Genomic DNA, 27,527 nt, shown 5'->3' on the forward strand with positions numbered 1-27,527 from the left:
TCATAAAAGTTGGAGCTTGTCTCTAACAGACTGTCTGTTTTGAAAATTAGATAGAGTTCAGGATGCATTTGGCAAAGGTTGTTCTGTTTGCTTGTATGGAAAGTGAAGTTAGAATAAGAGTTTGGTTTGGCGTAGAAAATCTTGCACTGCTGAACTATGCTTTGAATCACTGTGTGTTGAATTTCAGCATCAATTTCACATAATTTTTTTTCAACCTCACATTTTTTATCTATCGTCTAGCATGTTCTTTTATCTGGGATAGGACAGGTAGGCTAGAGGGGGTGCTTCTTTCCTAAGACAGCATCCCTTCGGAGCCTAATGCAGTGCTTGCAGCTCTTATAGTTAGTCTGACAGTACAAAAATCATCACTGGGCTACAAATAAGTGGAGTGCTTCTTGTTCTGTCTCCAGCAGGCATTAATCTCTGTGTGCCTTAGTGAGCTTTAACAGACTTTCAGTGTGAGGGGTGGGGAGGTTGTCCTGTTGTGATCTCATTTCTGGATGAAACAAACAGATTGTGAAGTAAGAGAAGGAAGGAAACATCCACTACAGCTGTTTACTAGCAAGATTTCAACTTAGGTTTCTGTAGGTGAGACTACTGTTACAGCTCTGTTAATGCCTCAGATTAACCTGGTTTTGGAGACTGCTACATCTTGGGTTAGGCTTCACCATGCTTTCTAGAGCTAGAGGTCTGACGCCAGGTTACTAGAGCTTATCACCTTACATCATGATTTATTGTTCCTTCCACTAAGGCTTTATCTGAGTTTAAGTAACAGAAGGTAGATTGTTCTGAAGCACGTATCACACCATAGCAACCAGCTTCCTGCAGGGAAGTCTTACCAGACAGGATCAGAAAGCCTCTGTATCTCTTGGCCTGTGCACTAGTGAGCTTGGGACCATGCAGCCACCCTTGAGAAGACAGTGCAGTAGGGTTTCTTATGGAAAGTCCACACAAACCGTTCACGTGGAAATACAGAAACTCGAGTTATGAAGAAAACTTCAAGTGGGGAACGCTTGTCATGCTGATTTACAGTGGGCTTCTTGGGGACAATGTGGACTTGAGCCATGGTGTGTGCATTGCAGCCATGGAAGGCAGCCTGCATCCCACCACTGCTGACAGTGCTCTCTTTTCTGATTGATCCCACCCTGTATTTTGAAAGACCTATAATGGAGATTATGCCAGCAGTCATGAGCACGTTAGTTCTAGCAAACTTCTTTTGTTCTGGTAAATTCTTTCTGGGTGAAAGGCTTTCTTTATTTCAGTAAGCAGCTCATGTATTAAAGGGGAAGGAGAAAAAAAAAAACTTACAAAAAAAACCCTCCCAGTAGAAACTGTAATTTGGAACTATTTTTGACACATGATTTCACTGCCAGAGAGCTGGACAGCCTAAATCGGAAGCAAATGGAAAGATGGGGAAGCACACAAGTGTTTTTTTTTTCACCAGCTGAATTCCTAAAAATTTAGTAAAAATTTTCTACTTCTGTCTGTAACATTCCTTTATTGCCTCATGACAAGCAGTAGTGTTAGTTAATTAAAACAAACCTGCAGAGTCATATGCCTAACATAACAGAAAGCCAAGTGTGACTAAGGAGCAAGTTCTCAACCTGCAGCCTTTTATGAGACTTCTGAAAGAGCATGGAACACCACCAGTGTATTTTTTTATACTCCAAATAAAGTCAGCTGCAGAGGTGTCCTGAAGGATTGAAGCTCTCTCATACCTGTAAATGTACCTGCAGCAATGATGCACTGCATTGGTATTAGTATTTATTGCTATCCTTACTGCCTAGACTTGCAGTGAAAGATATGACCTTAAAAGAGTAGAGGTGAATGGACAAATCAGACCAGAAGTGGGAGGAGAAATAGACACAACTGAAATACTTGCTTAAGGCTGTGATTAAGACCCTGCTGTCAGTCCAGCACGTTATCCCTCGGATTGCACAACCTCCCATATGAGATCTTTTCAAGAAGAAATTGGACTGTCTTCACAATGTGGTTAATACATGTCCTTAAATTTCAAGTCCTGTTCACTTTGAAATTCAGGAAAGCATTGCTTAAAAGACTAAAGCAGCAATTTTTTTTTTAAGAAGATATCCAGATGACAGTTACCTCCACCAACGTATAACACTGGTGGCCAAACAATTCCTATTTTCCTAAAGCACATGCTTAATGTCAGTACGGTATCGCTTGTTCGTAACTACTGGAATATCTCACGAGGAAAGAAATCCTGACACAGTTCTAATGATGAAAAACAAAACAGAAGGAAAACTTGGAAAATCTTGATCATAAATATCTTTTTCCGTCTCCTTCCAAATGAGCATAAGGAAACACTGATATTTCTTAAAGACAGTCTTTTTTTTTTTCCCCTCTCACTCTGAACATGTCTACCAATGTGTGTTTCCTGTTAGAACAGCTCTATATCCCACATCAGCATCCCAGCTGCTGAGATCTGAATCTGGGTGTATCCTAGAAGTACCCCACCTGCACCCTTTAACTACAGCCATCTGACTGTGATGCATGGCATATGTGGGTGAATGGGTATTGCAGAGCTGGCCAATGTGCTGTGACTCACTCAGGTAGTGATCTCCTGAGGTTATTATCTTTTAGCTTGTAAAACGCTTGTTTTGGGCAAGGTAGCCTTTGTTTACCTCTTCTCACTGTAGAAGGCATGTATATACATATTTCCTAAATGAAAGTAAATTCAAATAACAATGTTGTGTGTATGCATGTGTATATTTCTCATGATCTGCTTAAAAAGAAAGCATAACCACACCAAATACCAAGAGAAACCATTGCAACTCCTGGCACAATCCAGGCTCTGAAGGCCCAAGAAGTATTTGCAGAGGGTCGATGTGCAGGATTTCTGCAGCACTGCAGCAGCAGCACTGTGTGCAGTTCTCTCATGGCAGCTTCCCAGCCATGATGTTCTGTAGGGGCAGAAACAGGGAGGCAGGAAATCCCCAGCAGCAGGCTGCAAATTGGATGGCACAGAAATGGACAGTAATGTTCTATTCTTCAGAGCTGCTGTTATGCACTGCACCTCCTGAGATGAAGAGCCCACCCCTCACTAAGGTCTCAGGACTGATGTGCCTGTCTACCAGGGTATGATCAGTACCAGCGTGGAAAATATGTGAACCAACAGAGTAATACCTTCCATTCTGCAGAACACTGCTCTCTTTAATTACTAAGCTGCTTCTGATGCTGTCTGTATTTTTATGAAGGATATCACTTAATATTTTTTGCTGTACTTCCTCTAGACATTAATGTTTACAAAAAACCCAACAAAAAAAACTACCAAACCAAGGAACTATTGAAGTCTATGAGTTGAAAGCATTTAGCTTCTCTTCTATATATAGCATTTTCATAGCTGAAGAAAACTATTTTTGTCCACTCTTTAAGGGGAGGGAGGGAAAGGTCTAGCTGTATTCAATCACATGCTGTTCATATAAAATGTTTTCAGCCTCAAAAAATTTTAGACCAAGCCAAGTTTCAAACCAAGTGAATTCAAGCAGATAGCTGTAAAGCTTTCAACATCCAAACTGTTGAGAGTTTTATGAGTTCTGTGATGTCATGTATGTTTTTATGACTTTCATGGTAAAGAACTGCTTATGCAAGGATTCATTTCCAAACTCTTTAATAACATAGGATCTGTAGAGCAGGCAGAACTTATGTGTCACTGATAGTGCCTAAGAATAGGTGTCAACTGCCCCTAAATTATAAGCCCTGTTAGAATGCATAACTATTACTTTAACCTCTACAGAAATGAGAGAAGAAATGAAGTATTCTAGTACAAGTTGTTTAATAGAACAGCACATATGCTATCTAAATTTCCTTCAGATGTGGCTATGAGGAAAAAGGAACTCTATAAATGTAGAAGAGCTGTTTCAGGAATGAGGATATAATAATAAAAAAAACCCTCAAGTAATTGTGGCTGCCTACATTGGTTTTTTTGGAATGTCTAGTTGTGTTTTACAGTGTGCAGCCCAAAGTATTTCACGTATAGCTTTCTACCTCCTTGTCATTGGCGGTAGCAACTCTAAGGAAATTAAGCTCTACTCAATACTTTTTATATTTTCATTGAACAGTGGTTCTCCAGACCCTCTAAGCTCCCTTCCTGCACATCACTTGTCTCTGTCTTAACACTGCTCAGCTGTTGCTAAGGCAGTACATTCCTACAGAAGTTCTGAAAGGTGAATACACAGAGCTCTAAGCAAAGCAAGAGCAACTGTTACTCCCCGTCTATATATGGATGGGCAACTGTGGACAAAACTCTTGTGGGAATGTGGAAGCTGAACAGATGACTTGCTTGCAAAATCATAATAGATGTATGTCATTTCTGTTGTGCTGTGCCATGAGAATGGGGGAGAGATGCTGTGCGGGGCTGTGCCTGGGGAGAGCTGTAATCTCCCTACCTGCTGGATGTCTACTCCAAACTCAGTTTCAACCAGACAAGGCAAAACCACAAAGCTAAGGCAGTCTCTAAAAGAAAAGTGAGAGTTTCCTCTCTGATGAAGACAAAAGCCAGGTGTCAGGGTGGCTGCTGGCCCTGCGTGGGGTGGATTTGCTTCTGGTGCCGGCTGGGTTTAGCTCAGCTGTGTCAGTGGGGCAGTGGCAAGGTGGATGTAAATGCTGAGTTGGTGTTGTGGGAAACCTGCAACTCCTTTGCTTCATGTTCTTCTCCTTCCATCTCCCCTGTGTCTCTCTCATCTCGCTGCCATGAGTTTTGCTTCCACAAACATCTCTCACCTTCACTGCTTCTTCACTGTGGCTGAAAGCTTCTGCTTGCTTCCCAGAGGCAATCTCTGAATCCTCCTACAGTATCTTTTAATTCTGATTTATTAAAACATTAAAGAATATATTGGCAAACTTGGGAGGGGTTCTGCATGCCATGGTTCATCAGAACACTCTTAAAGGGCTAGGCTCCATTTTCCTTTTTTCCTTTTAATTAAGCTATGTCTATATAAAGCAGTGTCCTCTTCTGACCTCATTTGATCAGTGATGGTCACAGATGCTGTCTGGAGAGAAATGCAATTCTGCCCCTGGACCTGCTGTTCAGACCCAAAAATTTTAACTTAGGAGGTGAGGATATGCTGTTTCTTCAAGCAGATATTCAGAAATGCACTTTGGAAATAAGAGAGAAGCTGCTGTTACCTGTGGAAGTAACACGTTCTCCTTCTGGGGCAGATACCTGCTTTGGAGTTTGAAGATCAAACCTTCCTTTACTAGATATGCCTTATTAATCAGGTTGACACTCTTGTCATTTGCAAACACACTGTTGGGATTGTTTGTTCGCCAGAGCTGGCAGGTTAGTTCTGGCAAGGCGAGTCTGTTTCTAATTCCTCTAAGATGACAATATCTTAGGAAAGAACAGCATTTACTTTTCTTAACAGTAGAAGTTGCAAACCCAAGAGTATTTGAAAAGAAATGAGTTAAGAACCAAGAAATCAGACCAAGATTGGAAGAGTTGAGGCTTGTGAAAGAGTAGTGCAGGCTTGCCCAACCTGTGGGTCATGTGCACCCAGCACAGTGCAGCCTGGCCCTGGCTTGCACCACCACATGGTGCTGCAGCTATTCCCCCCCCCGGGTGCTCACCCATTGCTCAGCAACAACCAAATGCCAGTGTGAGATCAGCATGATTTTCTTTTGACCTTGTTGGGCTAGATACTTACTGGTTAGAAAGAACCCTAGTTCAGTTTGGAAGTAGTCCTCAAAACTGCAAGAGGTATCTTGATCTGGAGGATAAACTGATACTGGCTGATTCCCAGCTGAGAGCTGGGAGTGTTCTAAGTTCTTAGGAATCTTATTCAATCCAAAATGTAACGTTTGAATCATGGAATTATGGTGAGCACTGGTATTCATCTGTCTTTAAAAAGATGATTTGTTCTTGGCTTTTCTTCAATTCTGTATGACTTGTGTAGAGGAAGTACTTTTTGTGGAGCAATACCAACAGTGACTGTGCTGGATGAATGTATGGGTCTCTTTTTTAGTGGGGGAAAGCAGGGGATTGGCAAGAGTGAAACCTCAGCTGTGTCTGCTCTGGAGATGCAAAGTGCTGTCATTCCTTATGCAGGATGGTATCTGACATCAACCTTTAAGAACTGACATGGGAATACACTCTTTAAAAACAAATACTCCTGGCTAGGAGTTCTGTCTGGCTAGACTTGCACCTTAAAAGTTCTCTTCTGATAGAGACCAGGTACCAACACTGATCAAAAACGGCTTTTATTTATTGTGTGTGTTATTAAGCCTGATAATTTAAAGGTCATCAATTAGTACAAGTTATTAAGAAGGGTCATATTGGCATTCTGTGGGGTCTTTACATATATTTATACTTGTGAACTGTTTTATCCTATCCCCAGATTTGTAACTGAAGTGTTTTTTTCCCCTCATTGATTCTTTATTTTCTAAGAAATCCAGCAGCTGTGAGTCATGACTGCACTGATAATTTTGGATCTATGGTTAAACATTTTCCTTAACAATGGAGATCATTAATGAAAAGATGCCTCACTATTTTGATACTTACAGCTGATGCATCAAAATAGTTATAACTTGTTTTGAAGTGAACATGAAGGTCGTTCTTGATACCTCTTACCTATCTCCTGTGCTTTGAGTGAGAGGGGGAAGTCGTGCACAAATACACAAATTTCAAAATTAAACACGAGTAAACAAAAAGCACCGACATTTGCCTGGCATAATGCTACATGGTGCGAAGTTTTTACTGGAAGCATCATCTGAAAAATGGCTATCTTAAAATAAATAACCTCCTCAAAAACTTCACTTTTCAAAGTCCAGGAAACTTGGACTTCTTTGATCTGCATTTGTCATTGATTTGACAGTGTAAATTAAATGCTCTGGAAATAAACAAAGAACTTCTTGGAGAGGAAACAGTGACACAGTAATAGTGTTAATAAATCTCTTCAAAGAGAGGAAAACTTAAGCTGCTTGGATAAACAAAGTTAATGCCAGAAATAAATGGTCATTGGTGATAGAGGGGTATTCTGAAACACAAATATTATAAATTAGCAGAAGATTACCTTTCATATTAAACTAGCACTGGCAAGAAGACCAGATGTCTTCATGGTGAAGTAATCTCCAATCTGTTATTATGCTGGCAGATGTTAGTGAAACCTGTATCTATACTGAGACTGCTCACTTGGCTTCTCAGTAGGAAGGAGAACTGTAAGCAGCCCCGATAGACTGACAGCAGAATCTCCACTGGGAAGGGATAAATGGAAAGGACTGAGAAGTGACTTTTGTTCTTCCTCAGCCCTTTTCAGTAAAGATGGCTGCTGTAAAGAGCAGGAAACCACTGGCTATTGAGCAGCTCCTGAGCTCAGCTTGGCTTCTCAAATGGAAGTTTGGGACTTGGGTACAAAATTGTGATTACTGCAGAAACCTTGTCCCAGATTTCCATAAGATTCATAGAACTGGACTTCTGTCTGCTTATAAGATCCCTTCTCATGAGCTAACTGGAAGGAGATTTTTGCAGGCAAGCAGCAAAAAACTTCACTTTACTTGGGTAAGGCTCCAAACCCAGGTCTTGGCCTAGTGTAGCTGCTCTGAGTGCCATAATACTGCTATCTGGATACAAGCTGAATTCTTCCCCACACTCCAAATGTTATTTAACTCATACAGGCCACTGTTATCCTCAGTCATGCCAGGACATTTTGTGGGAGGCTGTCTTGCGTGGGCTCAAACAGTGCCAAAATGTATATTAATAGATAAACAGTTCAGTTACCACTGCTTGGGCCCACAGCCAAGCTCTGTTTAGTTCACTAGAGAAAACAGTAAGCACTCTTAAGAAGTTAAAGGGTTCCCTTACTTCATAGGATCTGGGAGGGCCTGTCACCCCAAGTGATACCATAGGTAAGATGAACATAGAAAAGGCTTGCCAGGCAGGCCAGGTCTTCAAGAACTTTCTTACCCAGCTGATGTAATCAGGAATCCATCTGATTTACTGTTTTCCTTTTTACCTAGGGTTCATAGCTTTATTCTTCCATCTTTCCTTACCAAGAAAAATCAGGTGATCTGCTTTTCCTGCTATGACTTCTTTAGTCTTTGGTGTAGATGCAAAGCAAGATTAGGGGGGGGAAAAAAAGAAGCATTTATCCAAAAAAGGTGTTAGGGTTTTTGAGGGGACGTGCGTGTAGCTTTATATAGGGCATATGATAAGGCCAAGATGTATCAAATGGTATCCACTGTCATTCCAGGGCAGACAGAAATGGTCACTGACTGCTGTGACCAGTTGTAGCTTCATATTCTGATGCATGAGCAGGCATTAGAAATTCCTGGTCCAAGGTTTGTCTTTATCCACAGATCTTTACTAAATTCTGATTAAGAATGGCAAATATTTATGCACAACAATAAGACAAGATTCTTTGCCCACCCACTGTCCCCACCTGAGAGGCAGAATCTGCTTCATCCACGATGACTAGTTCTTCAGAGACCACATGATTCAGTATGCCATCCTCTCAAAAGTGGGAAGAAAATCTTGATGACATTTGCCTTTTATTTTTGACATGTGCAGGAGGGATGTGTTTTACTATGGTACAAATTGCTTACTGGAGCTCATCAAAGCTACTGAGAAAGGGTATTACTTCATTTAACTTCATATACTATCTGTAGTTGCTGCTCAGCAGTTTGCTCCACAGATGCACAAACAGGAGGGCTTAGATTTCAATCAAGTGCTTCATGAATGTTGTACTTGTATTTCCACTTGATTTCTATAAGAACAGAAGCCTGAACAGGTTGACCTGTTCAACCGAATAGTCTGCTCAGCTTAACAAGGATGAGATTACTTATGGTCTGTACGACCAACACAGCATGACTGGATTCTTGCCCTTCTGAGGTTTATTTTGTCAGTTGGATAAAGCTCCTAATCTGACAGTTCCTATGCTAAAGAGGGGTCTGTATGTACATCAGCAGCCCATGTGTTCTCTGGAGGGAAGAGTAAGGCTGTCTAAGAGAACTCACCCAGGCAGGCTCTCAGCTCGCTGCCTGCCCTGCAGCTGCTGCCCTCTCATCTGACATGTCTTTCACCTGCCCTGTCCTGGCAGAGAACTTGGGCACATGCTTGCCACAGCTTGCAGTTTCACCCAGGGAACCTTCTTAGAGGGTTTGGAGGATGGGATTCTGAGACACTCTACTTCGTGTCTGTCCTTCCCGTTTAAACCAGCTTTGCTTTTTTTTTGTTTGTTTTTCAGCAGAAGGGAGAGCCCTTTGTTAAACAGGTGTTAGTAAGCATTTAATTACAGAAGCATTTAGTAGAGTCTGCAGCTTCCAGTAAAAATAGTCTTTTCTTCTCTCTTCCATGCATACAGCATGCTATTACTTACTGCTTCTGCCTGCTTTCCTGAAGTCCAGCAGATATTGTTCTGCATGTAACTTGGATTTTTTTCACGTAAAAGCAAAATGGTCTTTTCTTAAATTGAAACCCTTCCTATTCAAATACAGAGTTCCCTGGGGCAAAGTATACTTTGTCATGATTTAATAAATAAATATTTGTTCAAATATCCAGCAGGATATTGCAAAAAAGAACTACAATGTGCCTGCTTGCGCTCAAGCATGTTACCAACGCCACCGATAATTTTGTATGTTGCTAAATACCTCACAGTACACTGTCCAATTAACTTTGTGTTTACAAGACCATATTGGCTTTCAAATGGCATTTAGCTCTGTAAAACAATGCTAAAATATGCAAAAGGCTCAAAAGATGAATATCCCAAAAGTACAGGCAGTTCACACAGCGTGGTAAATCATTTTCAGGAAAAAAAAATATTTGTTAAGCATTGAGATTCAAATAACATCACAGCTCCGGAAAAAATATTCATGCCTGTCGGGACTATTTTACAGCACTAAATAATGTTTAAATCTGTTGTTGTTTTTACTAAGCACGTGTTTATTCCTCGGGGTAGAGTTCAGAGAAATTATCAAATATTTTAGAATGCATTAATGTTTTTGTGCCAGCAGTCGCAGGGTGAGATCTTGGCCCTATTGAAGACTATAAGACTCCCACTGTCTTTATGGATGCAAGCCTGGCAATAAGGGTGTTTTCATCTTGTTCTCCTTGGCATCACACAAAGCTGTAGCCTCCACAGTGCTAATGTTCCAAGAAATCCTATCACCAATTTAGAGCTCTACTTGGAGCACAAGCTGCTCTCTATCCTAGGCCAAATTTCTCTTGACTTCAGTGGGAGGAAAGCCGCAGAAGGCACCAGCAACAGTCTACTCTGCAGGATATGTTAGGCTTAATGAAAATAATCAGTATTGTTTCAAAGACCTAGCTTCTAGTTACCATATGTTAATGGCGTAGCGTAACAGCTCTATTAAACAAACACAGAAACCTCTGTTCTGACCTGGGAGCTTGTAGAAAGGCTTAAATCAATATCGTTTAAAAAACTATTTGGCTGAATTCCTGCTGTTTCAGCTGAGGGACCTAGGGCAGTGCGCACCAAATGAAGGTCTGCTGCCTTTCCCTCGCAAGGAAAATTCCTAAATCCACTGCTAAAGCATTGCTGTTGGAGATGACCTGGATTTTTTTTTGTGAAATGCTGGTCTGAAAGGTGACACAGCGGATCATACCTTCACGTGGTAGGCTGCTGTGAGAGAACTGGGGGAAAAGATGTATTGTTCTCCTGAAGGACTTCAAAAGAAAAAGGAGAGGGGAAAAAAAGAAAAAACCCAACAAACAAAACCCCCACACTTCTCAATAGGTGGACAGGAAAAAAAATGGGAACGGTGTTCTATTTTAAGATTACTTGCTCAGCTTCCAGAAGCTTATCTATAGGACAAGAAAAGGAATATGACTTGTAGTGTGTACAGTGAAATTCAAGAAACTTCACTGAAGGTAGTGCTAAATGCACTTTTTTTTTTTCAGAACTGCAGAGACCTTTTCAGAGCTTTCAGCATGGCTCTATCTCACAAGTAATTTTAAGTGTGCATGTATGTATATATGATTCCTGACTATATGGACAACTCAATGCAAAACAGTGATGGATGAGCATAAGCAGGCTGGGCTGGTGGATGTTGAGGCTGTGGAGCTGGATGCTCTGGTGTGCTGAGCTGTGTTTTCTGTTGTTTTTAAGTAGAGCTAACATCTTGAGCTACTTGCATATAAGGAGCTTTTTGCCTGCACCAAAGAAATATAAAGATGCTATCATGACAACACATTTAGAATACAGAAAAACTACTTCTGCTTCCTTGGAGACTCGGCTTTAAGTGAGCTATTAAAGGAAATGAGGCTGCTGGGATCTCAGTGCAAGCCTCCAGCTGGCTCTTGGATGCTGAGCACGTGCGGCAGATGGTGGGGGCACACGAAGAAGCCCCCTGCCCTGCTCACACCCCTGAGTCTCAGTGATGGGAGCGGTGCTGCTCCACCAGGACAGAGTAAAGGGCCAAGTACTGCAGGAGGAGCAGACCCTGAAATGGGTTTAAACATCTGTGTTGCACCAGCATCTGAAACATTAGTGATATATCACATCGGGTTTGAACAAGTGAACAACTTGAAAACTGGACAGTGGCCATAAGATTGCAGCTGTGCAAGCTGGAGTTACTGCTGTATGTACTTGGAGCGCAAGGGCTGCTAAAGGAGAACAAGCAAAGTGGTCCCTTTTGGCATGAAACCCTAGCTGTCCTGACATCAATGGCCACAACTGGGCTGTTCCCAGGGCTTCAACCCAAATATTTCTCCATGGCACTCTGCTTGCCCTCCAATCCACAGGCAGAGTGCCCCTTGTCACTGGGTGCGTGGGGTATGGTACGGAGACTGAAAGCTGTGCTGCAGCCTCTCTGCTTCTGAGCCTGCAGCAGTGACTGACAGCAGGACACCCACGGCCAGCGAGGTACTGCGCTGCACATATGGCACTGTACAGAGAAAGACCAAATGAGATGCAGGGGGGAAAAAAATTGAGAGGATGGGGGATACGAACAGCAAGCGATAACACCTCTATGTAGGAAAAGTGATTGCAGCTGGTTAAGACAAAAACATTAAGTTTTCACTCTAGTCCAATTTTATTCTACTGCATAGGCATCTACCATGTACGGTCAAAATGCCAGTTTCTTCTCTCTTATAATAATAAGAAGTGTAGAGGAGCATGATGAACATCAGCTCTTGGCAGCTAGTAAGTGATGACATAAAATGCACTTATGGCAATCTCTAAGTATAGTTACTTTTAATTAATTTGAAAGAAAAATCTATTTACTGCAGGAGCACGATGTTGGCATCTGGGGCTATGCTATATTAATTCCTTTATAAACGTAATGCTTGTAACTTTGGGCACTGATTTGTGTATCTGGATGAAAAATTGCAACTGTTGGTGATCTCTGATAACCTCAGCTTAACAGAGCTTTATGTCTATAAGGAACTGTAGCACCTGTTACCAGTCTTACTAAAAATCTGGAGGAAGAAATAAGAAAATACACAGCAACTTGTCACGGGTAGATGCCCCTAATAGACAAAACTGGATCAGACTGAAGATGACAGAGGCTAGATGAGATGACACCTATTTATCTTATGGCTTGGTAAGGTTGTTCATCCCTTCTGCACTAACAGGATTGTTAAGAGATTTTGGATACCGTTGAGGTCTAAAGCAGATCGAGGTGAAAGTGTGTTTCTCATAGACTACTTCGTAATGTAACACAGTAACTTTCTGTCTGCCTATGATGATCTCAAGGGCAGTTCCAGATACTACTCCAAATGCTCTATTAGCCTCACTTAATGCCTCCAGAGGAGGTACTCGTGCCAGCGCGGCGGGCAGCTAGAGGGGATGCAGGTCTGCCTGCACCTCACTCAGCCCTTGCCCAGCACCTCCTGGTGCCCCCACCACAGCCCACACCCCGGTGCAGGGGCAGGCAGGCAGCCCTGAGCCCAGGGCTGTGCACCAGCAGTAGGGGTAGAGCCAGTTCCCTTCTGTAGTGTTGGACTTCATGCAAGTTTGTTTCTGTTTCATTGCTTGCGGAGGGCACCCTTTGATTACGCCCCGTCTGTCCGTTGTTCTGCACAGGACGTGACAATGCGGAGATTTGGAAAAGCAGGAAGGATTATTATTATTTTCCTCTTCCTTCTGCCTTATCTAAGAGCTATGCGGGCTGAGCGCAGCAGCAGCAGCGTTTGAGTGCTCCTTTGGTGAAAAGTTAGGGCTTGCAAACCGAAGCTGCGCGGTCCGGGTGCCTGAGGGGCAGGCTCACCTCCCGCTAGCGGCCGCCAGCCGCGCTCCTGCAGCGGGAGCCCGAGCAGCCCCAGAAAACTTTTCCCCCTCTGGATATAAAGCACAATGGCTCAGATTAGCGCCAGCGCCGCTCGTGTAACCGGCTGTCACGTCACGCGTGGCTGTAACTCTCCCCTTCCCCGGGCGGGCGATGGCCGGGACAGAGAGCGGCCGGGCTCCCCCTGCTCCCGCGCAGCGCGTGCCGGGCGGGCTGAGCTCCCGCCGTCCCGAGGCGCTTATCGAGCCCCGCGGGCCGCTCCCTCAGGCGGGACGGCGGCGGTCCTTCCCCACGCTGAGCATCGGCGGCTTTCGGTCAGCCTCTTACCTGCAGGTGAGACCAGCTCGCCTTCGCTGAGCTCCCCGGAGTCCGAGTCCATGCTGCAGGTACCGGCGGGGCAGAGGACCGAGGGCGCGGCTGAGGAGCGCCCGGAGCCGGGGAGCGAGCGACGAGCAGCGCCTGCCGCCTCCTCCTCTGCTCCCCGCCCGGCCGCCGCAGGCAGCACCTCGCTCCGTGCCATTGGCTGCCGGGGCGAGGGGACGGGCGGGCTCCGGGGAGGGGAGGGGAGGGGATGGGAGGAGGCAGCGGGGGCGCGGCGGAGGAGCGGTCTGTCTCCCCGTTACACAAGTTTGGGGCCGTCCGGCTGTGGCCTCAGGGAGATGGGCTGGGGGCTGCCCGACGGCTGCGGCATCCCCCTCAGCTGGGGCCCTGGGCTCAAAATGGGACCGAACTGGCAGCGCTCTGCTCTGCCGCCGTCACTTGTCTTTCCCCTTTCTGTTCCTGAGGGCATCCCCCGCCTTTTTTATTTCTCCCTTCACTGCTCCTTCCCCTTAACGATCCCTGTTTCATCTTCTTTGCGGTCGGTAAAAAGGATCATTCCTGGTTGCTTAGCGAGTGCCCAGTGGAGTACTGGAGAGGTGAATGTGGCAGCTGTTGGTGGGCTGTTTGCCAGCACCATTTGGTGAATGAAGGCTTATGTTGGAAGATTGCTTTGAACTCTGAGTGTGGAAACTGTAGTTCAGATGTGGTGAGCTTTGAGTACGTCCCACAGCCCACTGCCTCCTTCAGCCATCTCCTAGGCTGTGGTTGAGGCCCCAGGTTTGGTTCTGAGGAGTCTGGGACTCCAGCAGATCTCTTTCCCTGGCCCCTCTTCTCCTCTCGCTTTTCTGCTATTACAGGACAAACGTATCTTTAATTCTCATACGGAAGTCACAGCAAGACTATTTTTGTAACTGAGAACCAAATTCTGCCCTAAAACAGACCTCGTAGATCTATTTGAGCTGTAGATAAGTTGCATCAAGAGGGCCAGTCAGGGCCATGTCTGCAGACCACTGCAATCTCCAGCCAGATGCTTATTCCTATAGCTATAGAACACAAATCTTTCTTTATTTTGTAATTCATAGAATTATACAAGTTGGAAGGGACCTTTAAAGGTCATCCAGTCCAACCCCCTGCAGCGAACAGGGGCACCTACAGATCCATCAGGTGCTCAGAGTCCATTCCTGCCTGACCTCAAACATCTCCAGGCACAGGGCCCCCACTGCCTCTCCCCCAAAACCACGTGGATCTTTGTGTTGCTGGGGATAGTAATACCCAAACACTGCTTTAATCTGTATGTGTGAGGTTACCTGTTGTCATCAGGCTGTGCCTGATGTTCTTGATATATGTGAAGGCTTTTCTCTATTTTGTGTGTACCGTGACAATGGTTTTTCTAGGCTGAACCAAGAGGTTGTTTCAGTGATGTATGATTATTTGGTTCTGTGCAGGTGTAAGAATGACAGTTTAGTTCTCATTAAATGAGAGCCATTTCATGGAGCCAGGCTTTGCTTTATAGCTGCAGGTAAATCCTGGTATGCTCCTTGGCCATCTAATCTGTCTGAGCTTGAAGAAACAGCAGACCTGGAGCTTCCTGGCCCAGGAATACACACACGTTGGCATCCTGAATTTCGATGCTTTGCAGGATTTAACTGTATGAAAGCCTCATTTCCATTTGTTTATTATTTTGCAAATTTTGAAGTTGATCTTCGGTGTTTAGAGTGAGAAGTAGATGTAAAACAATTTGGCAAGTTGCTGTCAGATTCTGGGCCTGTGGTATTATGAGAGTGCCTTTGTTTTCAGTTCCATGGAAACAAATTTTGACTTTGTTTGTAATTACTTTCATTAAACTGTAAGTGCTATTGCAAATACTGCTGATTTATAGTGCAGTAAGTTAGTATAAGGAAAAACATTGACATTTTAGTGATTCTGTGATTGTACTGTGAGAAGCAAATGCAAAATTTGATGTGTGTGCACAACACATTGATTACAGGGAATCTACTAGCATGACTTAAGTGACACAGCAATAGGAAAGTGCTGAGATGAAGTCACAGAAGGTAATCAGAGATATCATAGAAAGAACAGAATCTGAGAGCTGGAAAGAGTTTAATCTGTGCATCTCTCTTGTTTTATTTATTTGCTTTTTACCAGTAGGAGTGGAAATTAAACGCACTCCCCCAATGAAGTAGCACAATAGTTTAAGGCTAATGGGAAGAGTAGGTTTGTATTTAAAATCAATTTATTTTCTGGACTGCTTTTGATTAAGTGATATTCCAGCAGTAATTTCCACCCCGCACAAATTCTGGGTGAGGTAAGCAAAGGCAGGGCAGAAAAGCAAAACACCAAAATGGTTTTTGCAGGGGCGTGCAGTGGTGGAACGCATCCTGCCTAAAGAGGGTGTGTGCACTGCCTGGTACAGTGTGCTCTGAGTCATGGAATGAGACTGATGCAATGCAGCTGTCTGCACTTCCAAGGTGTGCTAGGCACTGGCTTTACCCAGCTTGGTGTGGATTTTTGTTACCATTGCACTTAGATGTTAAGCTCTGAATTGTCATATCTCTCTGCCCCAGTCGTTGTTCAGCTGGTAGAGGGACAGATCAGTTCTCATGATCCTCTGAAATGCAAAAGTGTTTCTGTGTTCGCCCGGAATAGTCCATGTGGAAACCGAATCCCACTTGTTTTAATTCTTGTCCTTTAAAAGAAAGCCCTAATAAATATTGTCATGGAAATGATATAACTTAATATTGTCGTGCGTCAGACTTGTGATATATACATTGGGCATTCTCATTTCTATGCTGTAATTACTTTTTATTCCACAGCAAATGTTATTTTAATATTACTTTCCCTTTTTATTGCTACTGACTGTAAAGCGGTTATTGAAGTCTTCAGCTATAACAGAATGAGCATATTGTTTCATTTCAAAACATATGGTTAGAATTCAGTTTCTCCCTCTGCCTGCCCAGCAGAGTCCAGCACTTGGCTTAACACGTGACCTGGAAAATTCCATATGCTTCGAGCTCTGAGCCTCAGAGTTTCCACCCATTGCAATGCTGGTGTAGAGAAGAACACACAAGGTTTATTGACAGCAATATACATACCAGTTAGATGTGTATTAAACTAAACCTCACATAGAGGAAGTTGATGTCTTGTGGCTGTTTTTGGTGTTTTTTTTTTTTTTTTTTTTTGCATTTAGTTTATAACACTAAATATTATTATTAACATACATAAAGTACTGCCTGTAGCTCTGTGACTTCCCTTTATTACCAGGGTACATGCAGAGATTTTCAGGATATTTAGGAACTAGAACGTTGTTTCCTCAAGGCTCATTTAATGCACTTACCAGCAAATCCCTACAAACACAGCTGACCAGGGGAGCTGGCAGCAGAGTCGATGGGAGCTGCCTCATGTGTTGCAGGTACTCCCAGTGTGACACCATGCTGTCTGTTGTGTCTGCGTTGCTGTATGGCCCTTCCATTCATATTTCTGCTCCATCTGGTCTTGATCTTCACTCCATATGGAACTTATCTGAAATCCTTCTCATTGTGTCTGGGTGCTGGAGATCTGCCTGAGAGGGCTCTTAGGATCTACGTTTGTTTCACTGTTCTGTCTGCAAATCATGCTTACGTGCTCATATAGTTTTATTGTATTCTAAATACCTGTGTAGTACAGCTACAGTAGCATCTACATATTTATCCTTACAGGGCTGTTGTGAAATATGGAGAATGGTATTATAATATGATTTCCAAAGTCATATGTGATACACAGGGTTCTACCTTTATTTTTTAAACCCTACCTGAGCTATTAGATTTTCTGTTTCTGCTCGGTGGGAAGCTGGCAAGGTGCCTCTGTGCCTTCCTGCCTAACATTTCCTTTTGCAAACTGAGCCTTACATCCTATCCCATCAGGCAGACTCTCATTTCTCTCCATCATTAAATCACAGACCCCCTTGTACATCACCGCCTTTGTGTTTCACTTAAGTGTTCTAGGCTGTGAAGACACAAGGGTAGGATTACATCTTTTTGGTTCTAAATGTAGAAATGTAAGATTGTATGTTTTGATCTCACAGATTGCTTTAACAGTATTTAGGTAGACAGTGTCTGGGATGTAGTATTTGTAGTATTGATTCCTAGTACTTTGCTTCACAGCTTGTGATAATGCCTTTTAAGTGCTCTTTCTACTGAGTGTATTCAACAGAACAGCATCTCCCACAGTCTGATATACTCATGGAAAATACTGTGTAATGGTCATCTTCATTAAATGGCTACCGGTATGTTGGCATCACAGGGAAACCAGAAACAACCTGAAATCTATCTGCATAATTACTGGCAAAGCATGATTACCGGTACCAAAGACTGGTCGTTCCTTTGTCAGTACTTCTGTCATCTCATGAACTGCCAGATTCTTACTGATGTCTAGAAGCCAGCCAGCATATGTATACTTATATATGTAGGTTGCTCCAAAAGTAATGCCTCCTATTTATTTCCACGGAAACGAAAACAGATACAAAAAGGACAATAACATTATTTGATAGAGCAGATTCTCAGCTACAAAACACAGTTTCTACATAGACACCATCATTAGCCATGTATTTGTACAAACAGTGAACAAGAGCCTGCATGTCACACTCATGAAAAATAAATAAATTTGCACAGCTGTCTGGAGCATGGCTTGTCTTTCACATTGCTGTCACCACTGCTGAAATACACCACCTCACTGTGCTGGCTATTCTCTGTTTGGTCTCCATAAATGTTCTGCAGGTATTGATGAATGTCAAAAGGCACTCAAAGATCTAGAGTTTTGTCTCTTCACATTTAGGCAGTATTTCTATACCCTATCTTGGGGAGAGAAATTCCAAAGAGTGCAGTATTTTTGCCTATATATATATTGTTATAGTAAGGGATAGAGGGGATCAGTTCTGAATGCTTAATGTTGTATGGACATATTTTTAGCAATTGGACTTGAATTGTGTTCAACCTTGGCGGTGTGGGCTTAAAGAAGAGCTGAGGGAGCGGTCACAGCCAGACTGCATCCTGGTACTGGTGCAAAGCTATGCTGTGGCATTTCTTGGTGCGTTGGATTTAAAGCTAGGGCTGAAGTTCAGATTCAGTGTGAAAAGAAATAAGGTAGATGTTGGAAAAATAATTTTTTTCCTGGTTTTATTTGCACTGAACTGCATTGCCCTTGCTAGGCTATCAGAAAGTATAGTTTTGTCAGTTGATATTTTTTATCTGCTTAAAAATAGACTGGTCCTATGGGTTGATGAGCACAGGAGAAATTTAGAAGAAGCAGTAAGAAGCTGATCAGGTCCAAGCATCTTCCTCTTCCTTAAAACTGTAGGCTATTCTTCTTCCCTCATCCTATAGAAAGAAGACTTCCATTAAAGCTGAATGACATAAATGTTCACGTCCAATCTTTGACTGTTGGATTTGCTGCTTTTCTATTCCCTTAAAGTAGGATTTTGCTTGTAGATTATGGCTTTCAGTATTAATTTGAATTTCCTGAGCATTCTGTATTTTTGTACTCCTTTAGTGATTATTATTATTAAGATACTTTGATGTTATTTTGAGGGATGGTAATTCTTTCTGTGCTTAGAAGAATGCCCAGCTGGCAAATTGTCTCTGCAGTTTGCTGTAGATTAACAAATTCTTTCATTCATAACATTCCATTCTAAGCAACGAAAGAAATGAAAGCTATCTTCTGGAAGTGAAAAAGCACCTGTTAGCTCTGTTGGTGGAAAAAGTTCTGATGAAACAATGTGTAAATCACACTGGTTAGGCCATGTCTTTCCTCTGTGTTCATGGCCAGGAAGTGGGCCATTATTATTTCAGAGCTCTAATAAGTTAGATGCTTGTTTAGCTTGTAATTTTAAATTTTGTTATTATTGATCTTAAGTGATTAAACTGACTAGCCAGAACATGAATCTTCTTTCTGCTTTCTCTATTCTAGGTCGGGAAAATAAAGACACTATTTTAAGGGAATCACTGGAAAATACTGGAGGGAATGGGCTTTGTTTTGACCTCATTCAGAAGCTAGAGAAGCCAGTGGAGAGCTGCCATTTAAAATCAGTTTTCCCTCTTACTGTATGTTAATTTTAATTATTGAGGTGTTTGCTGAAGTTACTATAATATCACATTCCTCTTCTTTCCATGTTTTGTTGTTAGTCACCAGGGTTGCTTATCTGATTGCTACGCTTAACTACTGACTGTGGCTAAGTTGCAAGTAAAATACAGTTAAGGCCGCAACAGATGCTGCTTGTTGCAGATCTGTGTTTCAGCAGGCTGTGAAAGTGTCTTCAGCTTCTAGCCAGTATGATGGGTTGTTCTTGTGTTTTCATCCTTGATTTCAAATTATATGTAGGAGGAGGATTCCACAACTTCATGATACTCTGAGAAAGCAGAGAAAATTCTGTTGCTAGGAGACTGAGGAGGACCTATTCTGTACTCTTTTCAGGATGATTTTATATACCATTTTTTTTCAAGGTTTTTATTTTGTTTTATACATAAGCAAATAACAAAATCTTTTTGTTCCTTTTTGTGTGCTGCTTTCCTCTAGTCAACAGAGATAAAAGAAACCATCAAACTTTTCATACCATTGTGTTTTGGAGGCCAATGTTTATTCACATCATAGTGTTGCCTAGACCTCTTAAATTACTAGGATCTGATATATGGCACTTTCTCACAAAAAAAAAAAAAATCCAAGATCCACAAAGGATTGCACATTTAATTTCATAGCACTTCTCAAGTTAAATGTTATCAGAAGTCTTAAAGTATGCAGTGATTTGCATCTGACCGGATGCAGTGCTCCTTTGTGCTGGGTGCAGTCACTCTCATTTTAGAGCCATCTGACTTATCTACACATTGGAAAGGTAACAGAATCAATGTGGAACAGTTCACTGACATCCATGGAATTTACTGCAAATGGTACGATGTTAATAGACTTGTTTGTGGTTTCTGTTGAGCTTGCTGTGACTTGAAGGGCAGTATGGAAACGTCTTCATCTAACAGTATATGGGCATTACTTCATGACCATTTCTAAGAGCACGGCAAAAGGCACTCTGCTAGACACCTATCTATAAATAATGAAATATTATCAACCCAGACTTAAAATTGCATTTTATGGGTAGTCTTAGGAACATAAACAATTAGATTACATGTAGTCCTACAGCATTCCCAGTAAAGAGAATGAAATTACTTAGAAACTTGCTGTCCAGACCACTTACAAGTGAATTACTTCTCTTGCATACACATTTGAGGGACGCGATGTACCTTTAAAAATAATATATGAATGTCTTGAATTCAACTCGCACAGTAGTGATGTGTGTGTGGATAGGCAGTATCTCTCTGGGAGTACTCAGCATGTAAGCAAAACCTGAAGAGACAATGCTGTGTTTCAAAAGGTGAGAATGCGAGCCCTCTTTCTCTGTGCAAGGCTAAGAAGCCCACTTCATTATCGAGATTGGAAGTAAAGCGACAGATTTGGGGTAGTATCCAGGAGCTGGTTATATAATGACACTTTCAGTTCTGCGTCAATGGCTGAAATGAGTAGCAAGCTTAGTCACTGTAGATTCATTGTGGATATCACAAGCCTAAGGGCAGATCGACTGCCGCAACAGGTGTTGTAATGAAAGAATATGAAGAATGATGGGAAGACATCAAAAGGTCTACAAACATAAATGGTGCAGGAGAACATCAGGGAGCAAAGCAAGCATGCTAGTTCATTAGCTAAAGAAATAAGATTCCCACTGCTTTAAAGAACAATTGTTCACAAGAATTCACGCACAACAAACCTCAGCTCAAATAATGATACCACATGCCCCTAAACTGCCTCTAAAGATCCTTGTTAAAGCCAGGTACCACGCAGCTCTAACAGCGTACCATGTATTCCAAGAGAAGGATCTATAGTACTTGATGTTGTCCAGGAGTTAAAAAGTGTTTTATGTGGGGTAAAACTGGACCTGGGTAATCTTGGTGGTTTGTTAATATTTTTAAATGAAGGATTAAGTATTCTTTGTTCTAATGAGTTCTAGGAGTGTTTGAGTTCTAAAAAGCAGCATTCAGCACTGTCAAAGGCATGGACACTGTGGTGTTGCTGGAGTGAGGACGGATTCTGAGTTTGCTGAGGCACTGTTGCAGTCAAATGAAGTGAACTACAGGAACCAGCAGGGGGACGTTCTCCTGGGTTAAGTGGTTATGCAGCTTAAATTTTTTCAAAGTTAAGGATGGATTTTAGAAATGAAAGCAGAGGTAAGAAATGCACAAGTATGGACAGTGCCATAGATAATGCAGGGCAACACTGAACACCAGCCAGACTTACTCTAGGATAGCAAATTCAGTTTCAGAAGTGGACTTCTGTTTATAGTGAGATTGTCTTAATGCAGAGAAAAATACATGCTATATGAAAAGGCAGCCTTATGAAGTGCAGGACAAAGAATATGTGAGCTGAATTTAAGCAGTCCATTTGTTATATCTGTGCTACATGCTATGGTAAAAATCCTGAAATACCTTATGTAATGACTCATCTGATATTAAGATGTGTCAGTGTTCATAAACAATGCTGTTCATCTTGTGTATGTGCAAGTGTAGGTGGAAACTGGAGTTCTGGTTGTGATGACTCAGCCTTTATTCACTGTTTCTCTTATTTCTGATTTATGGAGAACGTCTCTCCTTTCCTGTGCACTTGGATAGGTCAAGTCCCAGGGCGGAGAGAGGACTGGAATATGGTTGTTTCCTGGAATAATCTCGAGACTGTTTCAGATATTTGGTTATATTTGGTTAGTAATTTTGGTTAGTAAAAATTCAACCTCCTGTTGTAGGTGGTGATGTTTTTCTTTGGCTCGTGTTTCTTCACTCCCTTTGTTGGTAATCTACTCAAGATAATTAGGAAGTTTTACCTCCTTTATTAATTTCATATTCTGAAAAAAAGGATTCTCATTTATCTCACCAGAGCACTTTGATAAGCTGATAACCAATGAAGATACAATTCAGAGTGTTTATATAGAAATTATGGGGAAAAGAGCAAATAGTTTTGTTAGTACCTCAGGCCTTGGTTTCTAAATTGGTGTCTATCTAAATTTTCAGCATTTTTTTTCTTACAAGGAGCTGTATCATTTATAATCTTGAGACCGTAACTTCAGTAATCTTTCAGCTGATACAGTCTCCTTGAACGAGGTATGAACAGGGTTTATTACCTTGTAATAGTACCAAGTCTGGACCTTCACCAGTGCTAGATCTAAACTGTTAACTGTTGACTTGCAGGCTGCATGCACTAAGTGTAGCCAGCAGGTGGAGGGCTGGACTATTTGCTTAAAACTGAAATTCAGCCATCCATTGCAGACACAAACTGGCTGAAAGCTTTCATAGCTCTGGTGCTTCCTATTGCTTACCAAGTAAAATACTGCGTTTTAAGATGGCTCTCATTAAGATTATTTGGACTATATTTTCTTCACAATGATGTGTAGCTCCATTTGTGACTTTGAAACTTCTGTGGGTGGCAGTGGCAGTGCTGAAGAGCCAAGTAATCACTGCAAAGTTGGAGCTGGGGAGATGCTGCATTTCTTTTTAGCAACACAAAAACTCAGAGGTCCATAGACGTATCTGCTATTCCTGATAAAACAAAAAAGGTTCATGGTATTTTCTAGTTTCTATTCTGGGTGGTTGCTGCCTGGTGGGAACCTCCTATCTCCTCTTCATTTTGTTATCTGCTTCCACTTTGATTAGCTACAGCTATTGGGCACAGAAACTTATGCAAACTGAAAGCCTAAGCAGAGGGAGCAGCGGTGAGGACAGAGGTGCTTGTGCCAAGTGTGTTGGTATGTGAATGGAGTAGGGCTGCCATTTTGTCTTTTGCCAGTTTTCATTTTGTTCTGATATCTTGCACTCCAAAGAACAGAAGGAACAGGAGACAGTTGTGTATGATATCCCTCAAGTTTTCCCCTTCTCTCCACAATGGGTTTTCTGGATCCACTCTTTCAGCTGGTTGGCTATCCTAGCTTGACTTTCCCCTGGCTGCTTACAGCCTGCCTGTATACTCTTCTCACTTTGTGCCTCTTGAAAAACCTGTTATTCAAGGCACTAGGGATCTGCAGTGAAATCCTGAGCATCCGCATGACCTACTGGTGTTTAGGACAAATGATTGCTCAGAATCACTTAAGAGAGGGCATCTAGAGAGAAGGTATCATGACTTGTAATATGGCCATGCCAGCAATGCGAGCTCAGTTTGACCATGTTTTTCACAGCTTTGTAATGATGTCCTAATGAATATTTATCATTATTTGTGAGACCCTATTTTCAGCAGTTGTGTATTATAGTAACAGATGACAAAGTGTGCATTTTAGTTTGTAATAGAATTGTCTCTATTTTAGCTGTTTATTATGATGGGGATGCCACTCCCATTGCATTGTCTGCCATAGTAACACAGCTGGAGTATTGGCAGGCTAGCAAGTTTAAAAGCATATTTGATTAGTTTGTTTCTCGTCCAGATGAAGGTCTCTCAGTGGAAATGTTAACTCTTTGGACTGTACATTTGTCTTATAGTAGAGGTGAACAAAGCTCTTCAAGCTTTTCCTTTTAGCATTAGTAGCTAAAATAAAATTCCTTCAGTAAAAAACAATGCAAAATTATTTTCTGAAGAACTATTCAATGGTATTAGACCTATATCTATTTTAGATCAGTTCGGATATCCTGTAAGTGTTATGTTAAGGAATGCTAGTTAGATGTATGCAGCATAAGAAAGCTGTATGTGCTCTTTGTATAATGAAGTAGTAACTTATTTTGAATGATAACAAAGCCCTTTGCTCATGGGTCAGATTGTTCTTCACCTTCCCTGTATCATTACCACACTGGATTGATCAGAGAATTAGTGGAGATGGTTAGTGCTCATTCGCATGCACATGGCCTGAAGTTCTCAGCTGTTCTTCAGTCTTAGCCTCTTCTTTCAACCCTAGTCAGTATATTAATTCAGTAAACTTACAGGACCTAAAATACATTTCCCATTCTAGATATTCTTTCACTTGTATTGGACACTTAAGAAACAAAACCAAAAACCCTGACCCCTCCATCACCCCCCCAAAAAACAGCACCAAAAACACTACAAACCCATAAAACAAGACAGAATGGAGATGTTCATTAAAGTAAGGGCTTCAACCTAAGTTTCTGCCAACAGAAGAACAGCTTTAAATAAACCCATCTTACTTTTCAGATTACTATTTCCCTCCTGCCAAATAGTGCCGTTGGCCTGCGGTTACATTTTTTGGAAGAAAATAACTTCTGGGGAAGGTGCTCAGTTTCAGCAAATGACATTTTCAGATGAAAAGATATTTTATTAGAAATTCACAATCAGCTCTACTACAAATACAATGTTACGTTGACTTAATGCTGTTTGATGGACAAAGCCGTAACTTTGCCTCTGCAGTGTTAATTTTGAAGCTTCAGACGAGCTTCAAAGTTCAGCCTCAGCTACATAAACTCATTGAAATTTGAGTGGAAAAGGAATAATTGATTCCACCTTTTTCCAGTCTTTCCCTTGTTCTCTCTTTTTTTTTTTAAACAAGTGTTGATTTTGCTTTAGGAAAGTGTTCTGCAATTGTTTTTTGGCTCTTAAAAATACCTGGAATGATTTGGAGCTGGACCTCATTTATCACTTACACCTTCCAAAGAGTTAACAGGGAACAAGTATTTCCCTTTTGTTCTGTATAACACAGACCATTAAGGTTGTCACTAAGTGACTAAGTTTCACTGCAATGCATGTTGCACTACATCTGGTTTCTTCTTACATTCTCTATTTAGAAATAGAAATCCAGCTGTTACCATAATGAAGAAAGAGGGCTGTGCTGACATTCTCATTTTAAAAAAAGCACATTCTAGAGTACTTAAAGTGGGGACATCATTTCAAAATTGTCCTGAAAGAGCATGCAGAAAGTGTTAATAATACAACACTGCACCCAAGAACAGATGTCCCAGAGCAAAGTCTAACCGAAATTGGAAGAAATTAACACCCAGTTTTCTAATGTGCATTGATGGAAACTTTTCTACATATGGGAACTCAAGCTTGGATGCTTACATCCCTTCCCCTTCATTACTGATCAAAAAGGAAAGCAACACAATAACAATAAAAACAGATTTTTTTAAAACAAGAAACAATTATATTGCTGTGTTAATTTCTATCCCTTAGCAGTTTCATTTGCTGATCTGTATTCTTTGTATAATTGCCAATGAGTTGAGCTCACCTTTAATCTCTGAAGCACAACTGTCATTTGCATAAATGTAGCATGTAAATGGGTGCAGCGTAATCCCAGTGCCAATTCCTGAACATTGTTACTGTTGATCTTTCCCTTATCATCTTGTTAACATTTTATTTCAGTTAAATTGTTTGAACACATTAAGGCTTGGAAAACTAGGAAGATTAGGTAAGTGATGTCAGGTTTGGCCTGTTTTGCTTTAAAAAGAGATGAAGGAAATTTGGAATCAAGTCAAGGCCACAGTATCCAGTCCCTGAATTATTGTGAGTAGTTCTGCATGTACTAACTTTGTGGATCTATGGGTTTTCAGTTTCCTCAGAATTCACAAAAGAAATCCATGTTACGTGATTATCATCCAGATCTACTCTTGAACTATCCCAAGCCAAGCCAGCAATGTCAAACAGGGTTGCAAAACGAGTTGATAAATTAAGCCCCCCCCCCCCCCTTTTTTTTTTTAATGTGTAGATCTTTACCAACTGTAGGACAGTGTGTGTTTCAGGAATGTAATTTAAAGATCTTATACTTCTGAACTAACCTGGGGTTTTGTTCTTGAAACAAGGTTTATTGAAGCTTTGCCTTTTAGTCTCTCAAAAATTATGATTCCTTTGGTGAGTGCCACGCATTAGTTATGGTTCTTTCTCATCCAGAAAACAATGGATCAATTATATAAATTATTTTAGTCCTGTGCCTCTGCTTCCCAATTTCTAATGAAATTTAATTACCAGAAGATGCAATGCTCCTTTTTAAAAAAGTTAATTAATTTAGTCTTCATCTGGATTTAATCATTCTGAGCACTTAATTGCTTTCAGTTTGATAATTCAAAATCATACAGTCAAGCAGAGATTATGAACTATGTCAGCATCATTATGTACATTTTATGTTGTTACAGAGAAGTTTTGAATTTTACCCTTTCAGCACCTTTGAGCACTTGCCTGAGGAAGAAGAAGAAAAAAAAAAACCACCACAGAAAAGCAGAATTCCCAGTTAGATCTGTTGATTTTTTTTTGTTTGTTTGTTTGTTTGGATCATCTCTTTTTCTTTTGGCCAAAGAGTACTCATAAATTTCCGTTAGTGAGCCTTGTTATGAGAAATAGATCCAGATCCCTCCTTTTTAACTGTTTTTGACTCTTGGGGGAAGCACTACTGAATGTGGTGTGGGAAAGGACATGTTCAGGCTACCTAAAAGATAGTTATTATCGAGCTGTGTTTCTATCCCCATGTGATTTACCCCTTGAGCCTTGGAGGGAAAGGGACGCTTTTGGCAATCAGTCAGTGATATCACTGTTTTCTGTAGGTTCTGCCATGTGTCTCAAACAGTACTTCTGGTTCTGAGATGACTACAAGTACCTAAGTGCAGCTGTTGCCATGCCATGCTCAAAATACTGAGTCCTGCTTAGAGGAATGTTCAGTGTGGAGTCAGTGAAATGGCAGGATTCTGGAGCATGGACAAAGCATGCTCAAACCTTAGACATAAGCATAAAGATTAAGCAGTGAAGTTAAAAGACTTTGACCCCATAACATTTGGGTTTCAACTTGGCTGTGTGTGATGCTGTGTGAGAGGCAGAGCTGGCACTGCAGTATGCCCTCTCCTCCACAGTATTCTATTCCATTGTAGCCTACACAGTCTGTACTCAAGTTATGCACAATCAGCTCGTGAAAACTATCACTGAAAATCACATCGTAATGTTATACGTTTGTGATCTTAATGTGGCTGCATTACAGGCTATCTAGGGCCACATGTTGGATGCACCTAATGTAAACTATATGAAGAGAGAAG

At 41.6% G+C, this 27,527-nt stretch overlaps 2 protein-coding genes across 3 annotated transcripts in view; one reads left to right on the forward strand and one right to left on the reverse strand.

Moving 5' to 3' along the window:
* TNFAIP8L3 (TNF alpha induced protein 8 like 3) overlaps nucleotides 1–13,733 on the reverse strand; it is a 41,615-nt gene extending 27,882 nt beyond the window's left edge. The window contains exon 1 of one of the 2 annotated variants that reach the window (XM_425071.8): nucleotides 13,528–13,733. In XM_425071.8, the coding sequence (XP_425071.3) occupies nucleotides 13,528–13,720 (193 nt within the window). In that variant the 5' untranslated portion in view covers nucleotides 13,721–13,733. The remainder of the gene's footprint in view (nucleotides 1–13,527) is intronic. The other variant, XM_025153895.3, reaches the window with a different exon arrangement.
* GLDN (gliomedin) overlaps nucleotides 1–27,527 on the forward strand; it is a 90,087-nt gene that overhangs the window by 2,331 nt on the left and 60,229 nt on the right. The gene's annotated exons all lie outside the window — the stretch shown is intronic.

Source organism: Gallus gallus, chromosome 10 (genome assembly GCF_016699485.2).
Source record: "Gallus gallus isolate bGalGal1 chromosome 10, bGalGal1.mat.broiler.GRCg7b, whole genome shotgun sequence".
Lineage (NCBI taxonomy): Eukaryota > Metazoa > Chordata > Aves > Galliformes > Phasianidae > Gallus > Gallus gallus.